This window comes from Spodoptera frugiperda, chromosome 18 (assembly GCF_023101765.2).
Source record: "Spodoptera frugiperda isolate SF20-4 chromosome 18, AGI-APGP_CSIRO_Sfru_2.0, whole genome shotgun sequence".
NCBI classification, from domain to species: domain Eukaryota; kingdom Metazoa; phylum Arthropoda; class Insecta; order Lepidoptera; family Noctuidae; genus Spodoptera; species Spodoptera frugiperda.
This window is the reverse complement of record NC_064229.1, coordinates 592,674-618,905: the sequence shown is the minus strand read 5'-3', so window position 1 is coordinate 618,905 and position 26,232 is coordinate 592,674. Positions and strand designations below refer to the sequence as shown.

Below are 26,232 nucleotides of genomic sequence, written 5' to 3'. Positions count from 1 at the left end.
GCATGGTCGCCACGTGGTCACGCGCTCCCGTGTGCTTGTGCTAATTTAAATAATACCCCTGTTTCAATCATAGAAGTCCTGTCTCTCCAAGTGTAGTGTAGGTCACGTTCCATCGTTGTCAATCGCCGAAGTGTGCAGTGGCCGATACAATATCTTTTTTATACTCTTACGTCTGATCGAACGCGCAGCAATGCACCGTACAAATTAATACAGGGTTTTTCATTATCATTGACACAGAAGACCATTGCCCAATCTAGAGAGCGCTCTCGAGTCGGCCCATTTATGAATGTCAATGATCGATACAGTATTATGTTCACTATATAAATGCTACACTTGACCTTTGTCGTCATTATTATAACTGACTTTATTGCTGAAAGTATGGCGCGAAAGATCGCCACTCTATTGTTACTTTTTGCTTACGGCTCCTGCATGGAGATGCGGGAGACTGTGGAGCGAATGGTCATGGTCCGAACCACGGGCTCTGACCTTCAGCCCGCAGCCACCGGTTACATTTACAAGAAAGAAAGTGACGGTCCCGCGAGCGTGGTCAAAATGGGTGAGAGTGAAGTGATTGAACATTTTTCCAAATTGTATACCAAACCTGAGGCATACAAAGCGCCAATTCCTGCCGCTGCTGGCCCATTTTATGCAAAAGAGGAAGATGAAAGCAAAGCTGCATCAGATACCACAGAAGACATCAAACCTGTTGAAGAGAATGTAGACGAACACGACGATGACATTGATGGGATAGCGGCCGAGAACTACGACAAGATCTTCGAGGATTACGCGAAAAAATATGGATCGGGATACAAAAACGACTTTTCGGATTATTTACACGGATTAGGTCATTTTGACCACGGCATTTACCATGGGTACGGAGGTGGAAAGGATTATGGTTTGAAAGGATACCATGGTTATGGGGAAAAAGGGCATGAAGGGTTTGGGAAAGAACATCATTTTGAAAAAGGGGATGCAGGGAATTACCACTCAGAGGAGCACGATGGGTTTGCAGTATCTAAAGAGGGAGGAATCAAGAAGCACCATGACGAAGCCGACGCTCACGGGAAGCATTACGCTCACGGGCATGGATACAAAGGAGGAGACCATGGCCACAAAGCTGGTCACAGCAAAGGAGAAGCGGTCGATGGATATCACAAGGTCTTCGACAAGGACGAATTCAAGAAAGACCATGACTTTTATGATGCAGAAGGTCTCAAAGGCGAGCACCACAAGTATGCAGACGGACACGCCGGACACGGATCAGAGGCCGGAGGATACAAGAAGGGAGGATCTCATGTTTCAGGGCATGACGAGAAGGGTTACGGAAAGGGAGGATATGTTGACAAGGAGTCCGGAGACGACCATGGCGCAGAGCACTCCTCAGAGGGAGCTGGAGAGTCCCACAAGCATCACGGAGCACATTTCGGCGCAAAGGGTGCACAGCACGGAGGCAAGAGCTACGGCTTCGAAGTCAAGCACTGAGACAACGTTGGTGATATTTGTTATAGTTTTGTTGATTGTTTCCTAATATTATATCCTTTTGTAAATATGTGTATTGTTAGATAAAAAATAAGCCATAACTTTATTTTTTTGTTTTAATTTATACCTTATATTTTTGGAACTATGTGAGGTATTTTAGAGGTAATTAATTGGCGTACTTAATATAATTTATTCGCATTTCATTATAATAAACAAAACACTTATACTTTGTGTGTTAAGTATGGAATGTCGACTATGGTAATTTGTAGGAAAATGTTCTCATTATTTATCAAAAACGCGGATGACAGGAAACCAACGGTTTTGTTTATTTAGGACCAAACAATAAAATAATTAAATGAAAAATAATTCAGTACTTATTATATTCCATCCTCATTCATAATCAGACCAACAGTAATACGTATTTATTTCTATGCAATCATAGTATGAAAGAGACGCTACTAATGTATTTAGTATTACTACAATGTATTATATCAATGTATAAGTATTATTTTCTACAATAATAAATTGAATCGCGAATAAGAATCTCACAATATTTAGGTGCCTACCTAGTTATATCCTACACCATTTTAAAGACGTGTGCCATGCTCGTAAGTTAATGTTCTTGAATTCAGGATCAAAATGGGCTTTAGTAGATACTATTTCGTTGTCCTAAATATAAGTTTTTAGTGTCATTTGTTAATCTAGCTTTGCTATAAAATAATCACAAATAAGTAGGTACTCATTCACTCCTACATAAAATCACGCCTATTTTGTTATGGGGGGAAAACCTTCAAAAGACGTCTATATTTTAGGGGAGAAAGACTAGGGAGTGGAGAAAAATCTCCACTGGTGCGGTGGCCACCCTCAGTAAGGACTTAAGGAGACAAGCATCGTGCTCTCTCATTGAACAGCTACGGAGCAACGCAACTTCTTGCAACGCCTATTTACTGTAAATCTCTAGGAGTATTCACGCTTGTGTCCTACGGGGATAAGCAGAGATGTTACTGTAGTAAGTATAGTGCAGAGAGTATTTACAATAGTAAGTTCAGAAGTAAATTAATGAGAAGCATTTATTTATGGCGTTTTACATTGATGCAATGTGGATTCTATTTTATTAAAACAACAATTGGGTATCCAAACGACGAAAAAATTGCACTGTGGCACAGTGACCGGCTAATCGGCAGCTACACAACGTAATGCAGGTTCGATTCCTGCACAGAGCAATTCTCTATGTGATCACAAGTTGTTCCAAAACTGTCAGAGCTTGATGTTTAGGTTCCTACGCGCTGCGTGTTTATCAAAGCATCCACGACACAAGAGAAAAATATCAATAAAAATACAATACATTTAGTAAATAAAAAAAAGTATTCTAGAATAGTACTGAATGGACTGTCGAGCAAGAGGTGGCGAGTTCGAATCACGTTGCTCAGTTGATTACAACCTTGACCTAGCTCAAGCACTATTTAGTCGAGCCACTGCACACGAAATAGGCACGAATACTTGATTAATATTATAATTAGTACCTATGTAATAAAAAAACTTTACCAGTTACCTTCTTAAAGTCTTAATAAGACTCTAAATATCCACGCATACAGTAAGTGCACGCGGTGACTGCACGGTTGGCGCGATGTGGCAGGGCAACCGGCTGCCTTGCAACTTGTAGCGGGTTCGACTCCCGTACGAAGCAACTCTTTGTGTGATTCACAAATTGTTGTTTCGAGTCTGAGTTAAACATACTTAAAACTATATACATAATGTATTTTAATTTAAACGCACCCATGATACAAAAGCAAACCTAGTGTGGGGAAACCTTATGTCACCTCTGAGGTACCTAATAAAAATGATAATATTTAACTCTACTTCTGAAACTTTTACTAATATTAGTAACTAGTTCAGCCGTGTGGTTAAGGCAGAGAAGAATACAGCACTCCACCAGCGCTCTGACTCCTGTCGCAGTCGCTTCCCCTTTTGACAGAGTCAAGGAAGCAGCGGTCTGTCTGATAAACCTTTTATTCGTTTGTTGTTGTAAAATAAACCATATTATGTAGAGGGCATCTTTAGTCCTGGTCCAGTATTCCAGTCAGTCAATCAAAATCCAGCAGAGAATTCCTGTCAATGATGATGTTTGTAATAAAAATGAATGAAATAAGATTAAGCGCCTGTTTCATTTGTACCTACATAATTATATTCCTTTTACATGTTTTGATGTACGATAGTTCATATAAATTAGGTACGTTCTTAATTGTTTACCTGTACCCTTTTTATTGCCCAGGGCGAGGTGAGAGGGAATGTCAGTCTCTTACTGATTAAAAATCACCACTTTCCTCTCCTGTTTTTGAGCCCCGGTAAACCCGCTAGGTAGTCCGCAGCCCGGATTAGGCCCTAATAAACCTACTATAAAATTTCGGGTACCATAAAAAATGTTTTCTTTAGGTCTGTAAATAAAAATATCGTGTATTGTAAAGTATGTATAATTTTAGGGGTGGTTGACGAGTTAAGATAAGTGATGATGAGAAATATGAGAAAAATAATCTATCTATTATTAATAAGATTCAAAGCGCCTGAGAGAAAGATAATCCGTCGCGGCTTAGCAGTGTCGTGAAGACTCCGATCTTAAGGCTCTTGCTGTTCAAGAATGTATCAGTTCAAAACCTGGCAAATAACAATATGAGATTTTAGAATCTATTCCCTATCTATTTAGAATATAGTATTCTGCGAATAATCTATCGATTCCCATTGCAAGAAGTGAAGCTTTTTCATAGATATATTGTCGATTATGACAAACATAACAGGAACAATACATATAGACCCTTCATAATAAATGTATGATTTAAGCAAATCCAGATTTCAAATAGGTCCTACCTACCCTATGGTCTTGTATGATTGATATGATCAAATTCCTGAGTTTTGAACGGTAGTGGTGCGGCGTAGCATTAGTTTGTTCCCGGGGAGGTAATTTTCTTTTGTGCACCCCCAAAATTAAACAATGAATGAAATTCAAACAATATTCGATTAACTACATTATCAATTTTACTATCTTTTTCAATGCACAGATTCTTTCTGTCAGTTTGAACGCGGCAAACTCGAAAACTACAGAACGGATTTCTATACGGTTTTGAGAATGGTCATGGAATAGAAATAATGATTCTTGAGGAAGGTTTGGGTATATAATTTATTATGCTTTTATGTAAATTAGCAGATATACGGCGATAAATGTTGTAGATGCATACAGCGCCTGCCATCACGAGGAATTGAGAATTTCCTGCATTTCTGAAGTCCAAAATCCACGCGTGCGAAGCTGCAGGCGGGAGCTAGTATCTACAATACTAAACTAAGCGAGTGCCGCGTCAGTTGTCCAAGTTGTCACCCCTTGCTACATGGCACCCGGGGCGGACCCATCACCTCATTCAAACCCTACGATGATTGGTGACAAACTGCTGCATTGCTAAGGACTAGCAAATATTTATGTCTTCCTGAAACTCTTTCTAGTTAACAATAGAATAATACAGGACATAAAGAATATAAACACCACACATAACTTCCTACACACACTCCTCGAGACAATGGCATACAGAAGTTTCTTAGTGGTCTAGTAACATCAGTTACAATATTATTATAATGATTACACACGTTCAATGGAACTGAATGAAGCCGGTCTTGGTGATTCATTTATTAAAAAAAAGCATTTCACGCTTATTAACAGTGCGGTCGGCTTGCCCACAAGTTGCACAATAGCCAATTTTTTTCATTAACAGCGTCTTTGTCACCTATAACCTCGTCTGATAAGCAATTTGTTACATGGCTACAAGAAAGGTAGCAAACACACTCACGGACCTTTGTCTCTTGCCTAGATATAAATATTGAGCAACGGGCTAATGAAATTATAACAGATCGAGTTGTAGAACGATACACATCTCAACATGGCTAACACAGCTTTGTACATTCTACTGGCTGCGACCGCAGTGGCGGCGGTGCAGGTCAACTTCGTGCCCCCGGCGGCCACCAGCTACATCTACAGGAGCGACAACAACGGCCCTGCGAGCTACATACACCTGGGAGCTCCCGCGCCTGTCCACTCCTACGCGCCACAGCTGCCCATCATTGAACCTAAATTCGGAGCTCTTGAGGCTATCGATCTCGCCCCCGTTCCTCTACCGTATGTGGCTGCTAAACCCATCGTTGTAGAAGATGCTGAAGAGGACGACGAAGAAGGTGATGACGATGACGACGACAGCGAAAGTTCCGAAGACCACGACGGACATGATCATGGACAACATGGACTGCTCTTCACTAAGGCTGGTGGCAGCAACTTCGGGGAAAAGCATCACTCAGCGCATGGAGAAAAGGGAAGCAAGGGCTACCACACTGAGGATCATCATGCTAAGGGAGAAGCTGGAGACTATGGCAAGAAACATGATGAAGGTTACTACAAGGAAGCTGAAGGTGGTGAAAAGGGACATCATGACGTTGCCGCAGCCCATGGTAAGCATTACGCAGGTGGTAAATTCTACAAGGGTGGAGACCACGGACACAAGAAGCACTTCAGCAAAGGAGAAGACATCACTGGATACCACAAGGTGTTCCACAAGGACGAGTTCAAGAAGGACCATGACTTCTACGACGTTGCTGACAAGAGTGGACACTTCAACAAGCACGGACATGAGAGTGCGCACCATGGATCCGAGGAAGGTGGACACAAGAAGGGAGGTCACCACGACTCAGCGTCCAACAAGGGAGGATTTGGAAAATCTGGCTTCCACGCTAAAGGTCACATTGATGATGCTGATGCAGGTCATTCTGCTGAGGAAGGTCATGAGAGCCACTACAACAATGAAGCTGACTACGGCAAGAAGGGCGGCAGTAGCCATGGCCAGGAATACGCTTTCGCTAGTGATGATGACGAAGACGGTGACGATGATGGCCATTACGATGACAAGGAATAAGTTCTGTGCTACCATAGGGTTGTTGTAAATATCTAATTTATGTTGATAATTTAATTTTCGCAATAATTTTGTTATGTTTGATACACTCGATGATGATGCTGTAAATATTTTTTTAATGCAAGCGAACGAATAAATGCCATTAAAATAATGTGAGTTTTCATTATTTATTAACCTTTTCGTCATTCCTGCACATTTAATTATGTTGATGATGAAAATAAAAGTCAAAGTCAAGGTCAAATCATTTACTTCAATTAAACCATAAGTTGGTACTTTTGAAATGTCAACAAATAAAGAAATAAATAATAGTCTGTCAGTTTGTCCTCAAACTAGTATAATTGGGTAGTTTCCTCAGTCAAAAACAAATTATTTCGACTTTTCAATACAATGAAATATTCAAAAAATAATCACACCTTCACTTAATGATTTGATGATTTACTTAATTTTTAATTTTTCTAGATATAAGTTTGCTATTTGACGACATAACGCACTATTTCATAAGAATTCATACAAAATATAGTTTTTGACATTTCGAAAAAAGTATTGAGTTTGACTAAGTAGTAGAAAGGACATAGATATATTTTTATTTCAAAAATCAAAAAATATAAATAAATAAAATAAAAATAAAATAAAAATAAAATAAAAATAAAAATAATAATAAAAATAAAATTAAAAATAAAATAAAAATAAAAATAAAATAAAATAAAAATAAAATAAAATAAAAATAAAAATAAAAATAAAAATAAAAATAAAAATAAAAATAAAAATAAAAATAAAAATAAAAATAAAAATAAAAATAAAAATAAAAATAAAAATAAAATAAAAATAAAATAAAAATAAAAATAAAAATAAAAATAAAAATAAAAATAAAAATAAAAATAAAAATAAAAATAAAAATAAAATAAAAATAAAATAAAAATAAAAATAAAAATAAAAATAAAATAAAAATAAAATAAAAATATAAAATAAAAATAAAATAAAAAAATAAAATAAAAATAAAAATAAAATAAAAATAAAATAAAAATAAAATAAAAATAAAATAAAAATAAAAATAAAATAAAAATAAAATAAAAATAAAATAAAAATAAAATAAAAATAAAATAAAAAAAATAAAAATAAAATAAAAAAAAAATTAAAAATAAAATAAAAATAAAATAAAAATAAATATCCTATTGTAGATAGTAGAAATAAACTATCTACGATTATACTTGTTTAAGAATTTTATAATAAACGAAGGTAACGGAAGTATAAAAAGATAATAAAATGTTCATTGTCTAGATTTCTACTAGATACCTAATAGTTTCTAGGTCCATTGAAACGGTAGACAATAGTTACAGCGAAAACTACTATTTTTAAATATAAATGAAATAGCGAGCGAGAAATTCAGGGGCGTAGCTAGCGCCGTATCTAGGCCCCCGGGCTACAGGGGTAAAATGCGTAACAAAAAATAAATACTTCCCATTTTTTTAATTCATTTCAAAAATTACAACATTCCAAATAATCAATTACTTTTTTCTGCGTTTAATATGCGTTCAAAAGTTGGCAGCTTTAGGAAAATTAACATCATCATAAGGCCCCCAAATATGGGCTCGCTGTTATAGCATCGGTAAGCCCCTCTTTGAGGCTTAAGAGACAGGATGGGAAAAGTCATTGGATAATTTTCCTCCCTTAAGAAAAATCACAAACAAATCTTTATTCGGGGCCCCGCCAGGCAATGCTACATCACTGGAAAAATTATAAGTTTTAAATTCTAATTAAACAGCAATTGGTCCATAATAACAATGTAATCGACAGTCGACAATTGTAGTTACAACTGTAAAATAAGAATTATTTTGCTTTAAAACCTTAATTTATAATTATCTAGAAGTAATTGGTCACCTTGTCAATCGGTTTCCGTAATTTCCATGAAAATTAAATTGTACTCTGCACTTGTATTAATTAAAACTTAATTTAATTAGCTCCGAACAAAAGCATTTGAGTTACTTAATGAGTTAATTTTAACTTAAATTTATTTTAAGAATTGCCTCATTGATAGAATCTTTCCTGTTTTGTTTTTTTTAAACGTTGCTCCACACTAGTATTTTCTCCTGTGTAGTGAGTGCGTTTACAAACATACAATTTCACAAGATACCCAGCGGAATAATTTGTGGATGAGTGAACACAAAGAGTTGCTCCATGCGGGAATCGAACCCCCTTCACGTTCCACGGCAGCTAGTTGATCAACCACCGCGCCAACCGTGTAGTCCACCATGTCCTCCGGGCGGTCCTCTCTACTTACCACTGGAAGAACAACTGTCCTTAAATAGAAACACATGTTTAGTTATGGTTTGCTTAAGGAATTTATGGATTTATATTTTTTTCTGTACCTATAGGATATAGTTTTAATTTTTTTATATTTATTTTAATGCACGGTAAAAAATAAATGTACATGAAATAAGAACTTAAATAATAAGAAATAAATTAAATATGTACAACCTAAAAACTAAAACTTGAAAAAATTTTATTTTTTTACTTTAATGTTAGCCTTAATGGCGGCTGAAATAGCTCCGACACACGGATCCACGCGAGACACAATGTAATTCAATGTAATTTCCATTGTGTCTTATAGGTATACTGGCATACAAGTAGTTAATGCCTTTGTTTTTATAATTATGTATACATTATAATTATTACAATTATGTATAGATTATAATTAGGTATTCCAGGAATGTCTTCGTATTTCACAAAGAAATTCTTGAAAATCCATCAAATGTTATATTTACTTGCGTTTGCACGTGTCTATGCAAGATATCTTAGTTGAACCTATTTCCACCAGTGCTAAGTTATGTGTACCAATGAATATGATTGGTGGAAGCCAACGTATCGTAACGTATCCACAGCAACGTAGTATAGCACATCTCTGGTAGAAAAGCACCCTGAATATGTTTAGTAGACGCTACGCTTTTTCGCCTACCTGTAGACGAAAAATCGTTTGTAGTATTTGACCATCCCCAAAGATCATGCATGCATTTTCCTATGTCCAATAGCTTTCGGGGTACGTTGCTTCCTAGGGATGTGCCATAACAGGTGTTGCACCATAGGGGTTCCGGAGCAAGTCTAATAAAAGGACTCGGTGCACTTTATCGGTGCTGAAGGTGGCCACTGGTTTGGTTTTAGTGAGGTAAAAATCCCACACTCCCTAATCTTTCTCCCCAAAAAGCTAGGCGCGTCCTGAAGGTCCCCCCCCCACGTCATAAAAAAAAATAGGGTGGGAAAAATATTTGTTTGGTCAAGCAGTATTACGTATGTACGACAGCCCAACATTTTGTGTGCTCTATTTGTGTGCAGACTCAATTACAAAATAGGCTATGATAATTTTAAAAATCCTTTGTTGCACAGTAACAAAGAAAGAAGAATTCGTAAGCAAAAAAAAACTCCAATTGTCAAAAACTTAACCCAATACCGTTAGAGTCGCTAACAAAAGCATTCAGTAATCGTTGTAATATTTTCTTATACCAACGTAAATTCAAAGGTCAGTTATATAACTATTATGAATGAACGCTGGTTCACAGCAAAAAACAACGTTACGAAGTAATGTTTAACTTCAAAACGACCTTTTATGCAAATTATACTGCAGTTAATGTTGTAACTGTAAAACTGTATTATTGAAGTCTGAAATTGAATAAATTTATTTTACACGGATGCTTTGTTGGTCGAGTGGCCGCAAGCGTGAAGAACAGGGAATCTCAGGTTAACACATAGGGAATACATAGGAAATAATATTAATACATAGGAAAATCATTCAATGACTTCTCTCGCCTTAGGCGAGGCGAAAGGGAGTATCAGACTCTTACTGACTAAAAACCACCCCGTTCCTACTTCTGCTTTTTTAGCCAGAACCCGGTAAACCCGCTAGGTAGTCCGTAGCTCCAGATACAGTATTAACTTGGGAAAATTGTTACACTATATTATATATATGGTGCTCCACATTGTGGTGTAGGTTGGTGTCCTATATTTCCCGATATAACGGTAATAGACTCAATCTGGATTATATATGAACTCATAAAGTAGGTGGTAAAAAATATTCTTGACAGAGGCACGAGAGGTAATCTAATGGTAAGTAAATGTACATGATCGACACAGTAGGTGAACAACCGGGCGCTGCGGAACGTGGTGGGGATTAACTTCCTTTCAAGGAAGAACACTGTGTGATCCACAGATTGTTGTTCCAGGTCTAGGCTGAATGTAAGTAAATGAAAACTGTTTGTAAACGCACCTAGGACACGACACAGGCGAAAATTCAAATAGATATAAAAAAGAAGTGAAATCTGTCCAACAATTCGCACGTAATGCGATGAAGCTATGAATGTATTGGGCTCATCAATTATACTGTTTTACGAAATAATAGGCATGATATCATCTGTAGTCTACATTGAGGCTCTGTAATTCAATTATCTTTGGAAATTCAAAGCATATTGTCTTCAAGAAATGAAACCAATTAGGCGATCTGAAAAAGAATTGGTAAATAATAAATATCGATTCGTTTACGAGAGAATGACACCAATTTTTTTATGCAATAAACTAGTAAATGAGCAGTCGTATCACCTGATGGTAAGCAATCGCCGCCGCCCATGGACACCCGAAACATCAGATGCGTTACAAGTGGGTTACCGGCCTTTTGGGGGTTAGGAAATTAAGGAATGCTGGGGAATAGGGGTTGGAAAGATTGGAAAGGGGGGGAGGGGTAATTGGACCTCCGGTAACCTCACTCACGCAACGAAATACAATGCAACCGTTCTTTCACGTCGGTTTTCTGTGAGGCCGTTATATCACTTCAGTCGAGCCAGCCCGTTCATGCCACCACATATCGTCACACCTTGTCTCAGGGTCCTTACCCTGGACAGTTATGATGCAAGTAAAATGAGATGCCATTGTAATCTGATTGTGCACTATCATAAACACATGAGTCCTGCCCAATGATATTATAAGTAAAAAGGTGTAGATAGATTATTTTAAGCGATCGACTTTTTTGTAGTATGAGATTGCATGTTGGAAAATAGAGAGGGACGTGGTTTGCAACGTCACGGATTATGTTAAAATTAAAATCAGTTAAGACAGTAACAATATAACGCCTTTATTCCCCGAAGGTGTATAGGCAGAGATGCACACCGTGAATGTAGTATCTACTTATGTTATGTTTCCACAGGGATTGATATTTTACCAGTTATATTTTGAGTTTAAATGACATAGGATGTAAATTCTTTATTAGAAAGTGAGCCTAATGCCCTACATCGGACATTAGTAAAACTATGTCTATGTGTGATGGGTAAAGCCCCATACTTTGCCCGCACCAGAAATCGAACCGAGATCCATAGTTCAGCAGTTTCGCTTGCGCACACTCGACCGATCGATGTAATTTTGATTTAAACGAAATAAATAAATGTAGTGAAAGTTCGGCAATCGAATCATGCGCGTTACTCAAGCAAACAATGAACAATAAAATAAAATAAAAATATATGAATTGAAAAAATTGTATGAAAAGTTAATGCATCGATACAACCTTGACCGATCCGAATCGTTGCACCGATTATGAATCTAATCGACTGTGGACAAACAAATACCGAATCACTCATCTCGAAGAAAAAACATCCTTGTCTATTAAATCTAAACAAAGGCTATATAAGCCTAGCCAGTGGCATGTATGTCAGTGTCGCAACCTACTTCGATTGCGCAAGAGTGAAGAAAAAAAATAAGGACAAAATGCAAAAGAAAATAATGTGTTTTGTATTGACATTGACCGTCGCGCACCTCGCCGAGTCATGGCCGCGAGACACTAAAGACTTCGACAACTTGAACATGGAATACGACCGAGGACTTGACGATGAAGAACAGCCGACCAACTTTTTTTCCAAACTTTTGACGGTCGGTGAAGTTGTAAACAAACCTATTCTTATTAAAATCGATAAGGCCAAGGTTGTGAGCGCCAAGATTAATGGGTCTAAAAAGAAGACTAATGAGAAGAAAGGTGAAAAGACCAAATATCGTGCTGGTGACGTGAGCTCGTTCTACAAGGTGGGTGATTTGAACGACCGTGGAGTGTATGACGACAGTGATGTGTACGCGTTAGCCAGTGCCATAGCAGCCACTGCTGGAACCGTGAAAGCTAATGAAAACAGAACTTACAAGAAAGGCAACAAAACAAGGGGTTTCCATCGCGTCCATCACAAAGACGAATATAAAAAAGAACAAGAGTTCTACGAAGATGATGAAACTAAAGGATCTATTAACAAAAACGCCATAGCTGGAGCAGGGAAGGCGATAGAAGCTAAAGCAAGACTCAACAAAGGTGCCTTCAATCGTGATTACCATAAAGGAATATACGGCAAGGAAGGATTTTTGGATAATGGGTTCTCAGATAAAGAAAGCCTCAGTTTTGATGATTCACAAGGACTCGACGCATCCTTTTCTAATGAACTTTTATAGTTTTTGCGAAGTGATTTTTAATATTATTTAAATGTGGGTTGTAACTTTGGTAGGTTAGTAAGAATATTTATACATAGTGCTGCAGTACTCAATGGTTATACTTCGATAATCTCTATCTTTTATATTACAAAATACCAATGAAAAATCTATTTCAAATTTCGAAGTATTTCAATGTAAATGTAAGTACTAGTGGATAGTGGACTTTTTGTGCATTAAAGAGGGAATATCTTGTGAAAACTTCATCAAGTAATAGATGAAATGTTCATTATCGAATGTACATACATGTGGAATAAGGCGAAAAGTCGAAACATGCAAAGTACTTACCTAGCTTGCTATCAACTTTTCATATTTCGCGGGCAACAACCTACTATGACAATGACTACGAAGAACGGAAGTTGTCATTAAAACCATAGAGTATTGTATTGCACGACCAAAAAGTAAGAAAAGTGATGTTTAAAATAGAGAGATTATTATTTTTTTAAACTAATTAAATAACTACGTTGATTTGTAGTGTTAGATATAAACTTAGATTAAAATAATGATTTTATAATTTTCGTTTATTTTTAGTAATAAATATTAGTGGTCAACACTATAAAAAAAACAGCCGTGTCTATGATTTTACAATTTGTCAATTTCAGCTGTCATTACTCTGTTCTATAGTCTTTGTACCATCGTTGAATGAAGTTATGTGTTTGTGTTAAATGGTTGTGAAACAAAGAGATTTATACGAAATAAATGAGGCTCGGTAGAGATTTACTGTTTAACATTACTCATGAGTACGGAAGAGACTCTGTTGAATCTCGATTTCGACAAACCAAACACAACAATTACGCCGCCCGATGACGGTGTGGTATCTTTGTCGAGTAGTTCGGAGGAGATTTGTTTAGTGCCAGAGGTCGGGTTCGAGGGCAACGTGGATTCGCCAGGGGTGAACAGAGAGTCGCAGCCGCTGCTCGGCGGCCGCGGCGACTTCGAGGTTTCTTTTAATCATTTTCCAGGTAAGATAACTTGTGACCCTTGTACGACGCATTGAGTCATGTTCGTATTTAATTGTTTTCATATGACTTATTGTCTCGTATTAAAACATGCGTAACAGAGTGTTTAGTGGTTTACGATGTGCAGAACACTTGTGGGACTTCGTAATACGTGTTGTATGGCTTCCATGGTCATGGGGAATCTTTCGTTCAGTAACATCTGTTCGCGAGCTAGTTTTGTTTATCTCGACGCCTTAATAAGTCACTTATCGTGCATGATTAGACATTTGTATCATGTTCATGTCGAACCGCCTACCAAATTGCATGTTTTTGTGTGTTATTGATTGAACTAACTTCAGTCCGTAGCTAATTCAAAAAAAGTATACACACATAATTGAATGAATATAGCAACAGAATATTTTCAGTCAAGTGTAACGGCCGTGCTGTAGTTTCAGTGCCAATGTTTTCTTTTGTTTAAAATTAAAATGGAAGGTCCTTTTGAGTGCAGTAAGTGTTTCAAGTATATTTTTACAACATACAAACAAATATTTGGAAGATTTACTACTGAAAAATATGTGAAAACTGTAGTAACTGATGAGCCATATGGCAATTTACAGTTATGGAGTTGACGGTATCGTTTCACCTATTTCGTTTATATTTTTTGTGCACCTACAGTTAAAATTAAGTAAAAGTGAAGTTTTGCACCAAGGTTGAAGTACAGTTTTTGTGTATAAAGCCACTTTTCACACTGAAATATGTTGGTTTAGATTTGTCTATGTGGCACTGAAAAGTCTGAAGTCTGACGAAAGAGTTTGGTTTAAAAACCAACAATTAACAAGATTTGAGTATTAGATAAAGTAACTAAGTACTTGAAGATTATATCTATTTCTTTACATTCTGATATTTACTAATAACATATTATGTTTAATTAGTCTTCTGCTAATTATTTTTTTCTATATTTGAGCAATATCTTAGCATTCCATTTGTATTAAGGCCATATTTAATTATAACAGTGGAAATACAGACAAGGATTATTTGAACCAATGCATGAAAATCATATTTTAATGTAACAATTAATGGCAATGTAATTAAAATCAATGTTAATGTATAATAATTACTCTCACAGTTCTTTGTAAACAAAAAAGTAAGATTCCTCAGGACCTTCTTTGAGAGGCATTATGAACAAACTTGCCCTAACCTGTTACGGCAATTAATTTGATATAAAATAGGTAAGCAGTTACACAATAATATTATTAGAAAAGCGAAAGTATGTTTGTTTGTTTATTACTCCTTCACATCAAAACAGCTGAAGGTATTGTGATAAAATTTGCAACATACCCATGTTGCAAATTTTATATGCAAATTTAAGAGAAGCCGCTGGCAACGGCAAAGCTGCTGACAATTTATAATATGTATTTATAAAACTATATTTTCTACACTATTTTCTATATTTTCTACTAAACTGTAAACTTGTAGTAGTTAATGATTACAAAGTAAATAATAATCATTACAGGTTTATTAGTCTAGACAGGCTACTCTCTTTTATCATTAAGTGTTAATTAATTATGTTTCTATTACTACCTATGTATAATTAGAATGAAATTCAATACAATACATACAAGTAATTTTAAATCTTTAAGAAAGAACTCTGGCTGTATAATTAACAACATTGTATAGGAGTCTCGTTTGACAATAAAGAAAAAAACAAATTAACCATTGATTGAAATTTTGGCCCTAAAAAGAAACATAGAATAAACTTTAAGGTTCTCTTTTATCATATCACATCAACAGGTAATAAGTGGCCGTTGCTGACCAAAGGCTTCTTCTCACTTTGTTTGTCAGTGGTGTCAAAATAATCTTAGAAACTACATATAACTCGGGAAAAGTCATATTGGTACTTTGCTGTAAGTAGGTTTTCAAACCCACCCTTATGCATGAGAAGCCACCAAGAGTATGTATTAGGTACCAAGACTATGTATTATAAAGTCTTGTACTATAATATTGGTTGATAACCAATGGGGTCAGTATGTTAATATAGTTACGAGTTAACTTCAAGGTGAAGCCACATTTTTGTGACTAATTATGCTAATATTACTGTTACCCAGTTACCTAATGATAAAAGAGCTTTTGCCATTAGTATATATGGTCGAAAAATCAAGCAAACTAAAAAACTTATGGATAAGAATTGGCCCTTAGTTTGAGGTGAAAAAAATATGATGTAAATGTTTTCATGTATGTAATTATTAGTTTCCTATAGTTACTATTCTTGACAGAAATTCAAGTTGCTAGTTAATTTAAACTATCACATTAAAATAAACTTAAACAAAAACTCATTTAAATTAATCATATTAAAAAACAACACCCCATAAAAACACACACAGAACAAAAAATTAATAAAGAAAAAAAATTTTTTTTTCTTAATCCTGCCTATAAGCTCAAACGCAATCCATATTCGTCGCCCACATGTCAAAGTGTCATTTACCTACGAATTTACGATAACTAAGGTTTACACATGTGTGGGTTTGCTAATATGTAAATGGTTGTATTGATTTTTGTATCTCTTTTACAATCGTTTTCTTAAAACTTGTTTGTGTCTTGTGTAATTTAGGTTGCATCAGTTTAGTTACAAGATGTTAGTTTAGTTTAAAATAATGTTAATTTTAAATAATGTTAAAATTATAAGTCTGTGAGCTTCATCTTCGTTTCGCCGTTCTGGCAGAAAGCGAGTTGGTGTACAAACGCAACAATTTGTCCATCAATCGAATTTGGCAACTGTATATTATTAAATAGTATATTGGTATTTATGGAATGATTTTTATTTATAGTATGTGTCATGCAGTAATAATAAAGTATGTACACAACTGATACACAAAAATTATAAGTCATACTAGTATGGGTAGACAGTGTGGCATAGAGCATTCCATGCATTCAGTTTGTTCAATAGATATATTAAAATAAAATACTGTTTTCAAATTAAAAAAACATACTGTACATATTATGTAAGTACACCTACACTTCTTTTATATAAAATAGACAAAATACCTAGTTATGTACTTTTCCATTCTCTTTACAAACACTGGCTAATGGAAATCTCCCTAATGGAAGCCAATCTTATGAGTGCTGCCACTACTTTAATTAAGCCTGAAAGCTACCATATGTAGTTATGTAGCCTGTGTATGTGACTTATGTTATGTTCTATCTGCACTTTCACATAGATATGATCTTAATATAACATTGCACAAAGTCATCATCATTATCTTAACCCGTCAACGAATTGAGTCTCCGAGGTATCAGTACCCTTAGTACGAAAACAAAACGAGCGCGATCGACGCTCTGATTGGTTAGTTTATTCACGCAGAACGTCGAACGTTTCGTTTTCGTTGAACGTAAAGCAAACTCGTACTAAGGGTACAGATAGCTCAGCTTTTCGGTCTCTATTAAATATGTTATGTAGTCTTTAAATCTGCTCATACGACATCCACGGAATGGGGAGGTTAATAAGCAGAGCTTCCTCGTGACCTATCTATCTACCAACATGTAACATGGTCCTTCATTTATCTTTTTGCACCTCTTCTTATGTCTTGCTTCTGTAGAAAATGTACCATCATCAGTCCATTTTTATCATGTCCTATTAAGGGTGGACTGAGCTTGATCTCTTATCATCTCTTCGTATCCAACTACTACCAGTTTGCGGATATCGTCACTTATTGCACAACGCACATTGTTATTGATTAAATTAATTCATTCACATTATACAGTTGTTCATAAGGTTTATTGCATATTGATCGGCTAGCCAGCATGCGTCATTGAAAACACGCGTCATTATTGCTCGAGATTTGCGTTTGGAAATCGGTTTACTGTTTCATTTCACACAGATGTATGTAGTAGCTACAGACTGGTCAATACAACATTTTTAGGCCGTTTTCAACTTTACTGCTAAGTGTTAAGGTCGATTTATAGTCGGACAGTTTCAGATAGATTTGTGGTAACATTCTGTACTTTTGTGATTTTTATTATTGGGTTTTGGTCCTACTACATAAGTTCATAACACCCTGCTAAGTACAAACAGCACTAAATGTCGCAAAAACGGAACAATAACTGCGGGAGAACATGTATAGTTACTATTTTTTTTTTCAAACTAAGCTATCCCAACAATTATACAAAAGTAACAAAGAAAGCACAGCTTCAGGTAATCAGTATCCCTTTTGACGTAGGACATTCTTTCTTACCAACTTTCTATCGCATGGTTGTAACTATTCCTATTTGGAATCTACGTTTTTAGAAATAATCCATAAACTGATATAAGTGGTTGTATACCAAAGACGTAATATCAACAAGAAATCGTAAATGTAAATTCAGATTATTCAGTGTATTTCAATGTTACATTGTTGTCCGATTTTGTCCAGAACGACAGAATTAATTTTTACTTGCGTATTTAGTATTAACCGCTCAAGAATCTTCTACAGAAAATAATAACAAAAAATATATTAAAGGTATTATCTTAATCTCTGTATTGAAAAATTACATGAGCGCCGTTTTGTCACGTGATTTATTGTGAATTTGTATACACATTGTGAATTTGTTTTTGCAATTCGTATGAGGAAAGCCGCACAATTTGGTACCTATAAGTATATGTGTCTAGTACCTAACTTTATGTATATGGTATCATCACTGTCTGAATGTTTGCCTGATACCTACATATAGCATACAGATAAGCAAGTCAAAGGTCGAATTTAGCGTTGCTATATTATAACGCTTCTTGCTCTCTGAATTTACGCCCAAAATATTTACAGAGATATTGCTATTGTATTTGTTCTGGTAGCTGATTGGAAAAGGTTACCAATTAATTTCTTAAGTTTTTGACTGCCAATATAAAACTGTTGAAGGCAAATCCACCGCTAACGTTGGTCACCGGTGACCACCACGGCGTTCAATGTGTTAAGGGAGATTGAAAGACCTGAATCCCATACATATACCCAAAGACGCCAGTGTTTCTTTAGTTAAGTAGTCTAGGAATTCATTGAAAGCCGGAAAGTCTGCATCCGGATATCGGTTTATTTTCTAAGCTCGAGGATCCGAGAAAGATCAACTGCAATTTCAGTTTTCAGTAATAGCTAAAACAAAAGGAATCACGTGATCCGAATTCAGTACCTCTACTTATATTTGAGAACCCCAACAAGCTGTAATCGATCCTGCTATCGAACTCAAGACTAACTAATATAATTTGTAACCGATACCGATACCAAAGATGCATTCAACACATTACTCATAATAGTCTCCACAAACAGCAAATCATGTTTTGCAAATCATCAAAGTAAACAGTCTGCCAATGATTATAATTAACGAGAGCCATGCGTACGCGCAAGTGTTGTTTAGTTGGAAACAATATTGTGTTGTGTGACGCTTTTTAATTCAATTGTTTTTCTTTTTTTACACCACGCTGCTTAGGCAAATGGCGACGATGGTTAGCGAAACGTAAGGAATTTTGTATTTATTGTAAAAAGCTTGTTTATGTGTGTTGTGTTTATGACTTGATGGTTTTGTTTGTGTGTGTATGTGAAATATTGGTGTTTCCTAGTGTTAAGATCAGAGATTGTCTTGTTTTTAGTATTAAAAGTAAAAACTATAAACAATATTTTTCACCCCACATAACCTACTTTAACCTCCCCAAAATGGCTACCAGTATACCAGCCCCACCATTTGTTAGATACGTATAATTTTTTAAACCATAGTAACCATATTTGTCCTGTGCTCACCCGGTCCTGTGTCGTAAACGCTCTTTCTCCATTCGTACATTTACCAGCTGTAATTTATGTTCTTAATGCATCTTTTGTTCCTAACGGAGTACCTTCACAGCAGTGATACGAAATTCAATACACGGCAATATGTTTAGAAGATATTTTGGTAGATGTCGTAAGACGTAATGTACGCGTAGCATTACAATCATTTTGTAGGATAATAGGTACAAGTCGGCACAGCGTACGCAAATGACGCTATAACGTTTTATTAAATAACACAGGCGACGTACGTTTTGGGACGAATAAAAATGAACATTTATACTATAGTCTTGACATTTTGATAAAAATATATTGTCTCAGACTTGTTGGTCCTCTTCCATGAACGGAAAAAAGTTATTATCATCCTTCTATCCACTGCTTTAACCTCTTTGGCCATTACCCACAGCTTGGCAGGTAGGTTGGAGGTTGATGATCGCAGTGAAATAGTTTAGGTTAATCAAAAAGTACTGCTCCCTATTCTTTATCAAATATTTAGTCTTTTTCTAATAACTATCGTGAGATATATGACACACTGAATTACCTAAAAATAACGGTTTACACACGAATTATTAATCGAGAAAAGCTCTACTAGTTTCGAGTCACAGAGTTACTTTTCATTATGAGCAGCGTGCGCAGCGTCAAAATTTTTGATTTTTAGTTCGAATCTTGCGATGCGATACCCGTGGGATAAGCAGAGGTAGTAGCAAATGTATTCTGTCGTCACCACACGGCAACTAGAACAATTTTATAGATCTCCCGCTACAGGAATATGACCTTTATCTGTAAAGACAAAAGCTTTATGTTTCCATCTCTAGAATGGAATAAACCGAAGCGTAGGTGTATTGCGAGGGTGTATATCTCCACGTAACACGGGGTGAGTCTAAACGTATCTTCATATTGTGCCTGTTATGTATCGATATTATCTAGGTTAACTGATACACGTGTAGAATGCCAGAGTTTATCTATAGTGTGGTGTTTTTTCTATTTTTGGCTTCGAATCCGAAGAGATGCTCTTTCCATTTTCCCCTATCAGATGTCGTCATAATTTCCTTTGTTCGCCCTCTTCCTTTCTTGTCATCCATATGTCTATTCTGACAATAGGTAGACAATGATAGGTTAATAACTAGCGAAAAGCGTGCTTGTTGTCCCTTTGGAGGAAAAATGAGACGTCTATCATATTATTTACACCATTTAGGACAAAGAGACGTGACGTTATGTACCTAATAATACTTGTTTAGGTATGTTGTCCAATTTGAATGGAATTTCCTTAACATATGAATATACTAACGTAGATTTTACCTTAACCTTTCCGGAGCTGCGGACTACCTAGCGGGTTACCGGGGCCCCGCCTCGAAGCAGGAGTAGGAACGGGGTAGTTTTTAGTCAGTAAAAGTCTGACACTCCCTCTCGCCTCACCCGAGGCGGGTGAAGTTATTGGATTTCCCCCTCTACAACCTAAAAAAAACTCCATTACCGATAAAGACTTCCACGTAATTGGCTAGACATTTGATTAACAATTTCCTTCCTTACAATAGTTGCCATGATTTCTCTACCATTGTGTTTGTAAACTAGGTTTTGGGGCTGGCACTAAGTCATGACCTAACATTACGTAACATGGCTGTTATTCTCCCCATACTTTAGGTTATAAAGGTAACTAATGTAGTGGTATAGTACCTATACCTATAAAAATACAGAAATACCATTTGTTTGCACAGAATATGGTTATAAATGTACATAGTTTAACTTTTGATAATTTATTGAATAGGCTCACCCCCTATTACATGAGACTTATAACACAAATGGTGAAAAGTGGTTGTACATTGTATAGCGGCATTACGTGCCGTAATGTGCATGTGCACCTCTGCCTACCCCTTCAAGGATAAAAGGCGTGACGTTGTGTGTGTGTGTGTGTAAAATTTATCGATTTTTCACTACTTTTTAACCGACTTCAAAAGCAGGAGGTTCTCATGTTATTCCAGTAATCCGTGGTATGGTATAGTTTATATAGGTCATTGAAATGTATCTCATTGAAAATAACATAAACATACTATTTGAATAGCATTCTTTCAATGAGGTACATAATTACCATTAAATATCTATATCTGAAAAGCGTGATCACATGAATACGGGCGTTTTGGAGATTGACCATATCGTAATTGAGAAATTAAAACCGTAGTTTTTTAGCTAAGGAATACAAGAAAATATTCTCTATCGACTTAAAATTTAAGCATTTAGGTATAGGTGACCTTTTTTATAAATACGCATAGCGAAAATTCCTTACATTATTCGACCACTCACGTAAGTAGTCCCTAAAGGTCAATTTCTTGGAAAGAGGCTTATTAGATGGGCTTAGCTTAGTCCCAATTTATTTAATAAGTAGTGCTTGAATAACATAAGTACTACCATTTATATTACATCTATTTTTTATAAGATTTGTGCTTGTTAGACCTTCAAAAATGTATGTATGTCTGATACATAGATTTACTTGACTTGACATTGACTACTACATAGTCTGTCTGAATACATAGATTTTTGAAGATTAGTAAGAATTTAGCGGTATCAAAACTCAAAGGTTACCTTGAATGTTGATATTTAGTTAAATATACAAAGATATATACGTACACACACATACAAATAAATAATATCTGTTAAAAATATTTTGATACAAAATATCTTTTGAGAGTATATCTCTTTTAATGAAAGTAAAGCTCACTGTTCCTTAATAACAATATTTTAATCAACTACATTGTATAATTATCACGTGTTACAGATAATAGTTCGAAGCTAGACATGTAAATATTCGACCATGTTTACTTTTAATAAAAATATCATTGAGTCACCAGTGTCACGACTGATTACCTTATCAGCCTGAGATACGCAGTAATCTTTGAAATGGACATCTTTACATTATACATATTATACATAGAATAGTGCAAATACTATTTTATAAACAAATCATAACATCGCATCTTTAAATTTTTGCAAATGGCGCTTGTGACTGTATTAGGTGCACCCAATTTCTACTATTCATCCCTATAATAAGCATATTGAGAAAGGGCATGATCTTCCAAAAATGGTTGCAACCAAAAATGCATGTACTTCTACTGAGCATTTAGAAAAATAACTCATAGTTCTTTGCCCGCCTCTGAAAATCCGTCAGCAGTCATTTTTGTGTCTCCAAAACAGTCTCACTAAAATTCGGTACATTAAGAACAAAATAATTAAAGATAAGGTTTTTATCTTTTATGACGATAAGGTAGTCGCCTAGTAATTCCTATGTCAATTGGAAGTTATGCTAAAATTGCTATCTATGTCCACGAATATTTTATTTATCAAGTTAAAACGTTACTTAATTGTTTGTTTGAACATACTAATCTCTTAAAATTCAATTACTACAAATACAAAGATACTAGTAGCAGATATTCTAGATAAGTGGTTCCCAAAGTTGTCTGGACTACGACCTATCTAAATTAAGTTCCTAAATTCAGGACCTTCAGGAAACTAAACCGTTAGCAATATGAAAAATAAAATACAGAACATTTGGTTAGTACTTAGGTCTTTCTACAGATCAGGCAGACTAAAAATTCACTTGCGACCCATAGTTTGGGAAACTCTGTTCTAGATGTCTAGACGTATGTCCTATCTTAAGGACATTAAAGACAAAATGAAATGAACCTTTTAAAGTTTAATCTTGATTTGTAAAACTGCCTGAAATGTATCTTGAAAAGAATTTCTTTATAGTTTTTTTTTTTATTATGGTAATAACCCAAGCCTATACTGTTATCACTAAATAATACACGTACGCTGAATAAATAAAAAATACCGAAACTGAGTCATTGTTTGTAATGGCATTGTACTTGGAACTGTATCACTATACCATGTGTTTCATAGTATGTTTTGAATATCAAAATGATACATGTTTCATCGTCATAGCCTTTATCCGTTTCCTATATCGTGAATAGTCATAGGTACTCTTATTTTTATTCAAATCATGATTCTGTTATTAAAATTCATTAATCAATATTTTAGACACAGCGTAACTAACAATATAGTTACGTTTTTTTTTATAAGCTGGTAAATGAGCAGCCGAATCACTTGATGGTAAGCAATCGCCGCCCATGGACACCCGAAACACCAGAGTGAAAATACCGAAACACAAGTGCGTTACAGGTGTTTTGGGGGTTAGGAATTTAAGGGTTGTTGGGGAATCGGGGATTGGGAAAGGGGGCAATTAGCTTATAGTTATGTTGTGTTAGTACAAACACTTATATTTAAGATCGAGTTCATTATCAACAGAAGATTCTTTTCAATTTTGTAATAGCTGTGTAGCAGTACTTACATTTGATCCATTGCGGTTAATTCTACAAATATCAAATGCCAATAGAAAGCGTTGTATAAATCCTACAAACAACCGAGTGAAGCCTTGACGTGCAAGAATGTTTTATGCTTACGTGAACTTAAGAACCGATGTGTAGTAGCTAGTACTCCACGAAGGTCCAATACTCTCTTTTCATTAGAAGACTCCACTTTATTCTTCCATAACTGTTGTAGTTCCAACAACGCTTATATTTGCTGATGATAACTATCACCATGTTTTAATTTGTCGTTTCTTTGCCCAGATGACCCGCAGTTCAGCGAGTTGGTATGGCAAGCGGAGGTGGCCATCGACAATGGAATATTCCCGGAGAGGATATACCAGGGCTCCAGTGGGTCCTATTTCGTCAAAAATCCTGGAGGGGTAAGTTTAGTTTATCATTCAATATCTATCTGATAGAAATAAGTTTTTAAACTGACATGGTCACTAACACTAATATTAGATTGATGAACGTTCATCCGTGATCATAGCGCTTGCAAAAGTGCCGAAATATAGGAAACTCATAGAAATAAATAAACATGGTAAATATCCCGTCTCAAGTTCTAATATTAGTCTATCTGATAGATTCGGTGACTACCATCACCTAGCTAGAGTTTATAACTGGTCAAAATTGACCCTTTAAAACTTGCTACAGCATAATTCCAGCAATCAATAATTCCTTTCAGAGAACCCTGTAGTTATTATTTGTTATAAATACAGTTTGGTATTTGCACGTGGCTTAACACGCGAGGCTGGCGCGTGCTCCAAGTTATAACTCCGTAATTTCTGGGGTTTCTGTGTCACGTGCTCCTACATAGTTGAGGCCAAAATGGTTTTCTTAAATGACAAATAGGTCAGATGTCCATAATGTATAGTTGGCAACGCGTCAGTTTTGGTGTTGTAGACATCTGTAAACCACGATAACTGCTTTCCATCATACGGGCAAATTCAATTGCTACATTAGGAAATAAAAACAGCAAAAAGTTGTAAAAACAATACAAGATCTCTTAGAATCTATCCTTGAAGATCTTTCTTAACAGTTGTGCAAGTCTGCTGGACATAAACAGTCGACCGGTTTAAATCGACACGACTGTGTGACAATCTATAAGTTTGCCGCAAAATTGCAGCTCTCCAGACGACTAGTTTAAACATGATACGTTCATCCAGCGTGCGGTTTTGTGTAGTGAGGGATTATAGTTAACCAGTTTTACGTACAAGTTTTAGAATACTAAGTATGACTGATAAATGAGGGTTCTAGTTGGACTAAAATTGAGGTTACAGTGTTGCGGTTGTCCATCGATGGTGTGGATTGCTTACCATCAGGATGTCTGCTCCTTTATCCGATAGAAAAGACACTAGGATTGTCTCTAAAAGAGTAATCAAGAGTAATTTCTGAAAGAGAGTCTAGTCTATCATCATATATTTGATATATTCGGAAGATACCACTCTACTAATAAGTTAGAAAAGATTTTTCACAAAATCACAATATAAGGAATCGCTCAGTTTGTCATAGCTTACTAATGTGAACTAACATAGTGAGTCGTTAACTGAGCGTATATAATAACAATTCTGTCTTTCTTGGGGAAGCAGCTGCTTTAAGCCTAGCTCCTGCTTTTGGTGTGACAGATACATATCTAACTATACAAAAATGTAAAACAAAATAGGACGTATTACTGGTTTATTTAAGGTTTAAACTTCAAAACCAGCATACAGAACTCTTCAGCATCAAACAGCACGCTGTTCATATTTCGTTTATTATACATAAGATACTACATAGTTTCTAATTATGTATAAACAATTAGAAGGGCTATCAAAGAATTGAAAATGAAAGCTGTTATTAATATCAACGGCAAGTTATCGCCGATAACACTGCCTAGCAATAAAACAATACACTACTCGTATTATGTACATTGGTTTTACATAATACATGTTACACTATGTGTAAAAACAATCTACTATCTACCTAGCTAAGTTTAATATAGCCTTATTTACCTAGTGGTCACAAGTAACTACAGAATAAGAGGTTTTGATACCTGAGTTACATATTTTTTTTCGGTTTTCGAAAATTCTTAGTGTTTGCAAGAGTTTTCTGACTACCTGGGGGCCTACTCGGATTCTCAAATCCGAAGTTACATTTAATCTTCAGCCGTATTGATTTACTAATAGAATTACTTGAAAAAAACGTTTTATTTTTACTTTCATATCAAAACCTATTTATTTATCTTCATTTCATTCGTTCATTTTTG

The 26,232-nt window shown here is 35.6% G+C and overlaps 3 protein-coding genes across 5 annotated transcripts in view; all 3 read left to right on the top strand.

Annotated features, from left to right (window-relative positions):
• The first annotated feature begins 69 nt into the window (after positions 1-69).
• LOC118278016 (uncharacterized) lies at positions 70-1,585 on the top strand. The gene has a single exon (XM_035597069.2). It carries the CDS (start codon positions 325-327, stop codon positions 1,480-1,482), a length of 1,158 nt encoding a protein of 385 aa, XP_035452962.2. The 5' UTR covers positions 70-324; the 3' UTR covers positions 1,483-1,585.
• A 3,551-nt stretch (positions 1,586-5,136) lies between these two features.
• On the top strand, positions 5,137-6,568 carry LOC118278096 (sarcoplasmic reticulum histidine-rich calcium-binding protein-like). Its single transcript, XM_035597164.2, has one exon. The coding sequence runs from the start codon at positions 5,400-5,402 to the stop codon at positions 6,420-6,422; it is 1,023 nt and encodes a 340-aa protein (XP_035453057.2). The 5' UTR covers positions 5,137-5,399; the 3' UTR covers positions 6,423-6,568.
• Positions 6,569-13,520: 6,952 nt separating this feature from the next.
• LOC118277859 (phosphatidylinositol 4-kinase type 2-beta) overlaps positions 13,521-26,232 on the top strand; it is a 31,110-nt gene continuing 18,398 nt past the window's right edge. Inside the window, exons 1-3 of one of the 3 annotated variants that reach the window (XM_035596832.2) lie at positions 13,521-13,879; positions 19,304-19,330; positions 24,252-24,370. In XM_035596832.2, coding sequence (XP_035452725.1) covers positions 13,654-13,879; positions 19,304-19,330; positions 24,252-24,370 — 372 coding nt within the window. In that variant the 5' untranslated portion in view covers positions 13,521-13,653. Of the gene's footprint in view, positions 13,880-14,202; positions 14,363-19,303; positions 19,331-24,251; positions 24,371-26,232 lie in introns of those variants that run through there. The other 2 variants (XM_035596833.2, XM_035596834.2) reach the window with 2 other exon arrangements.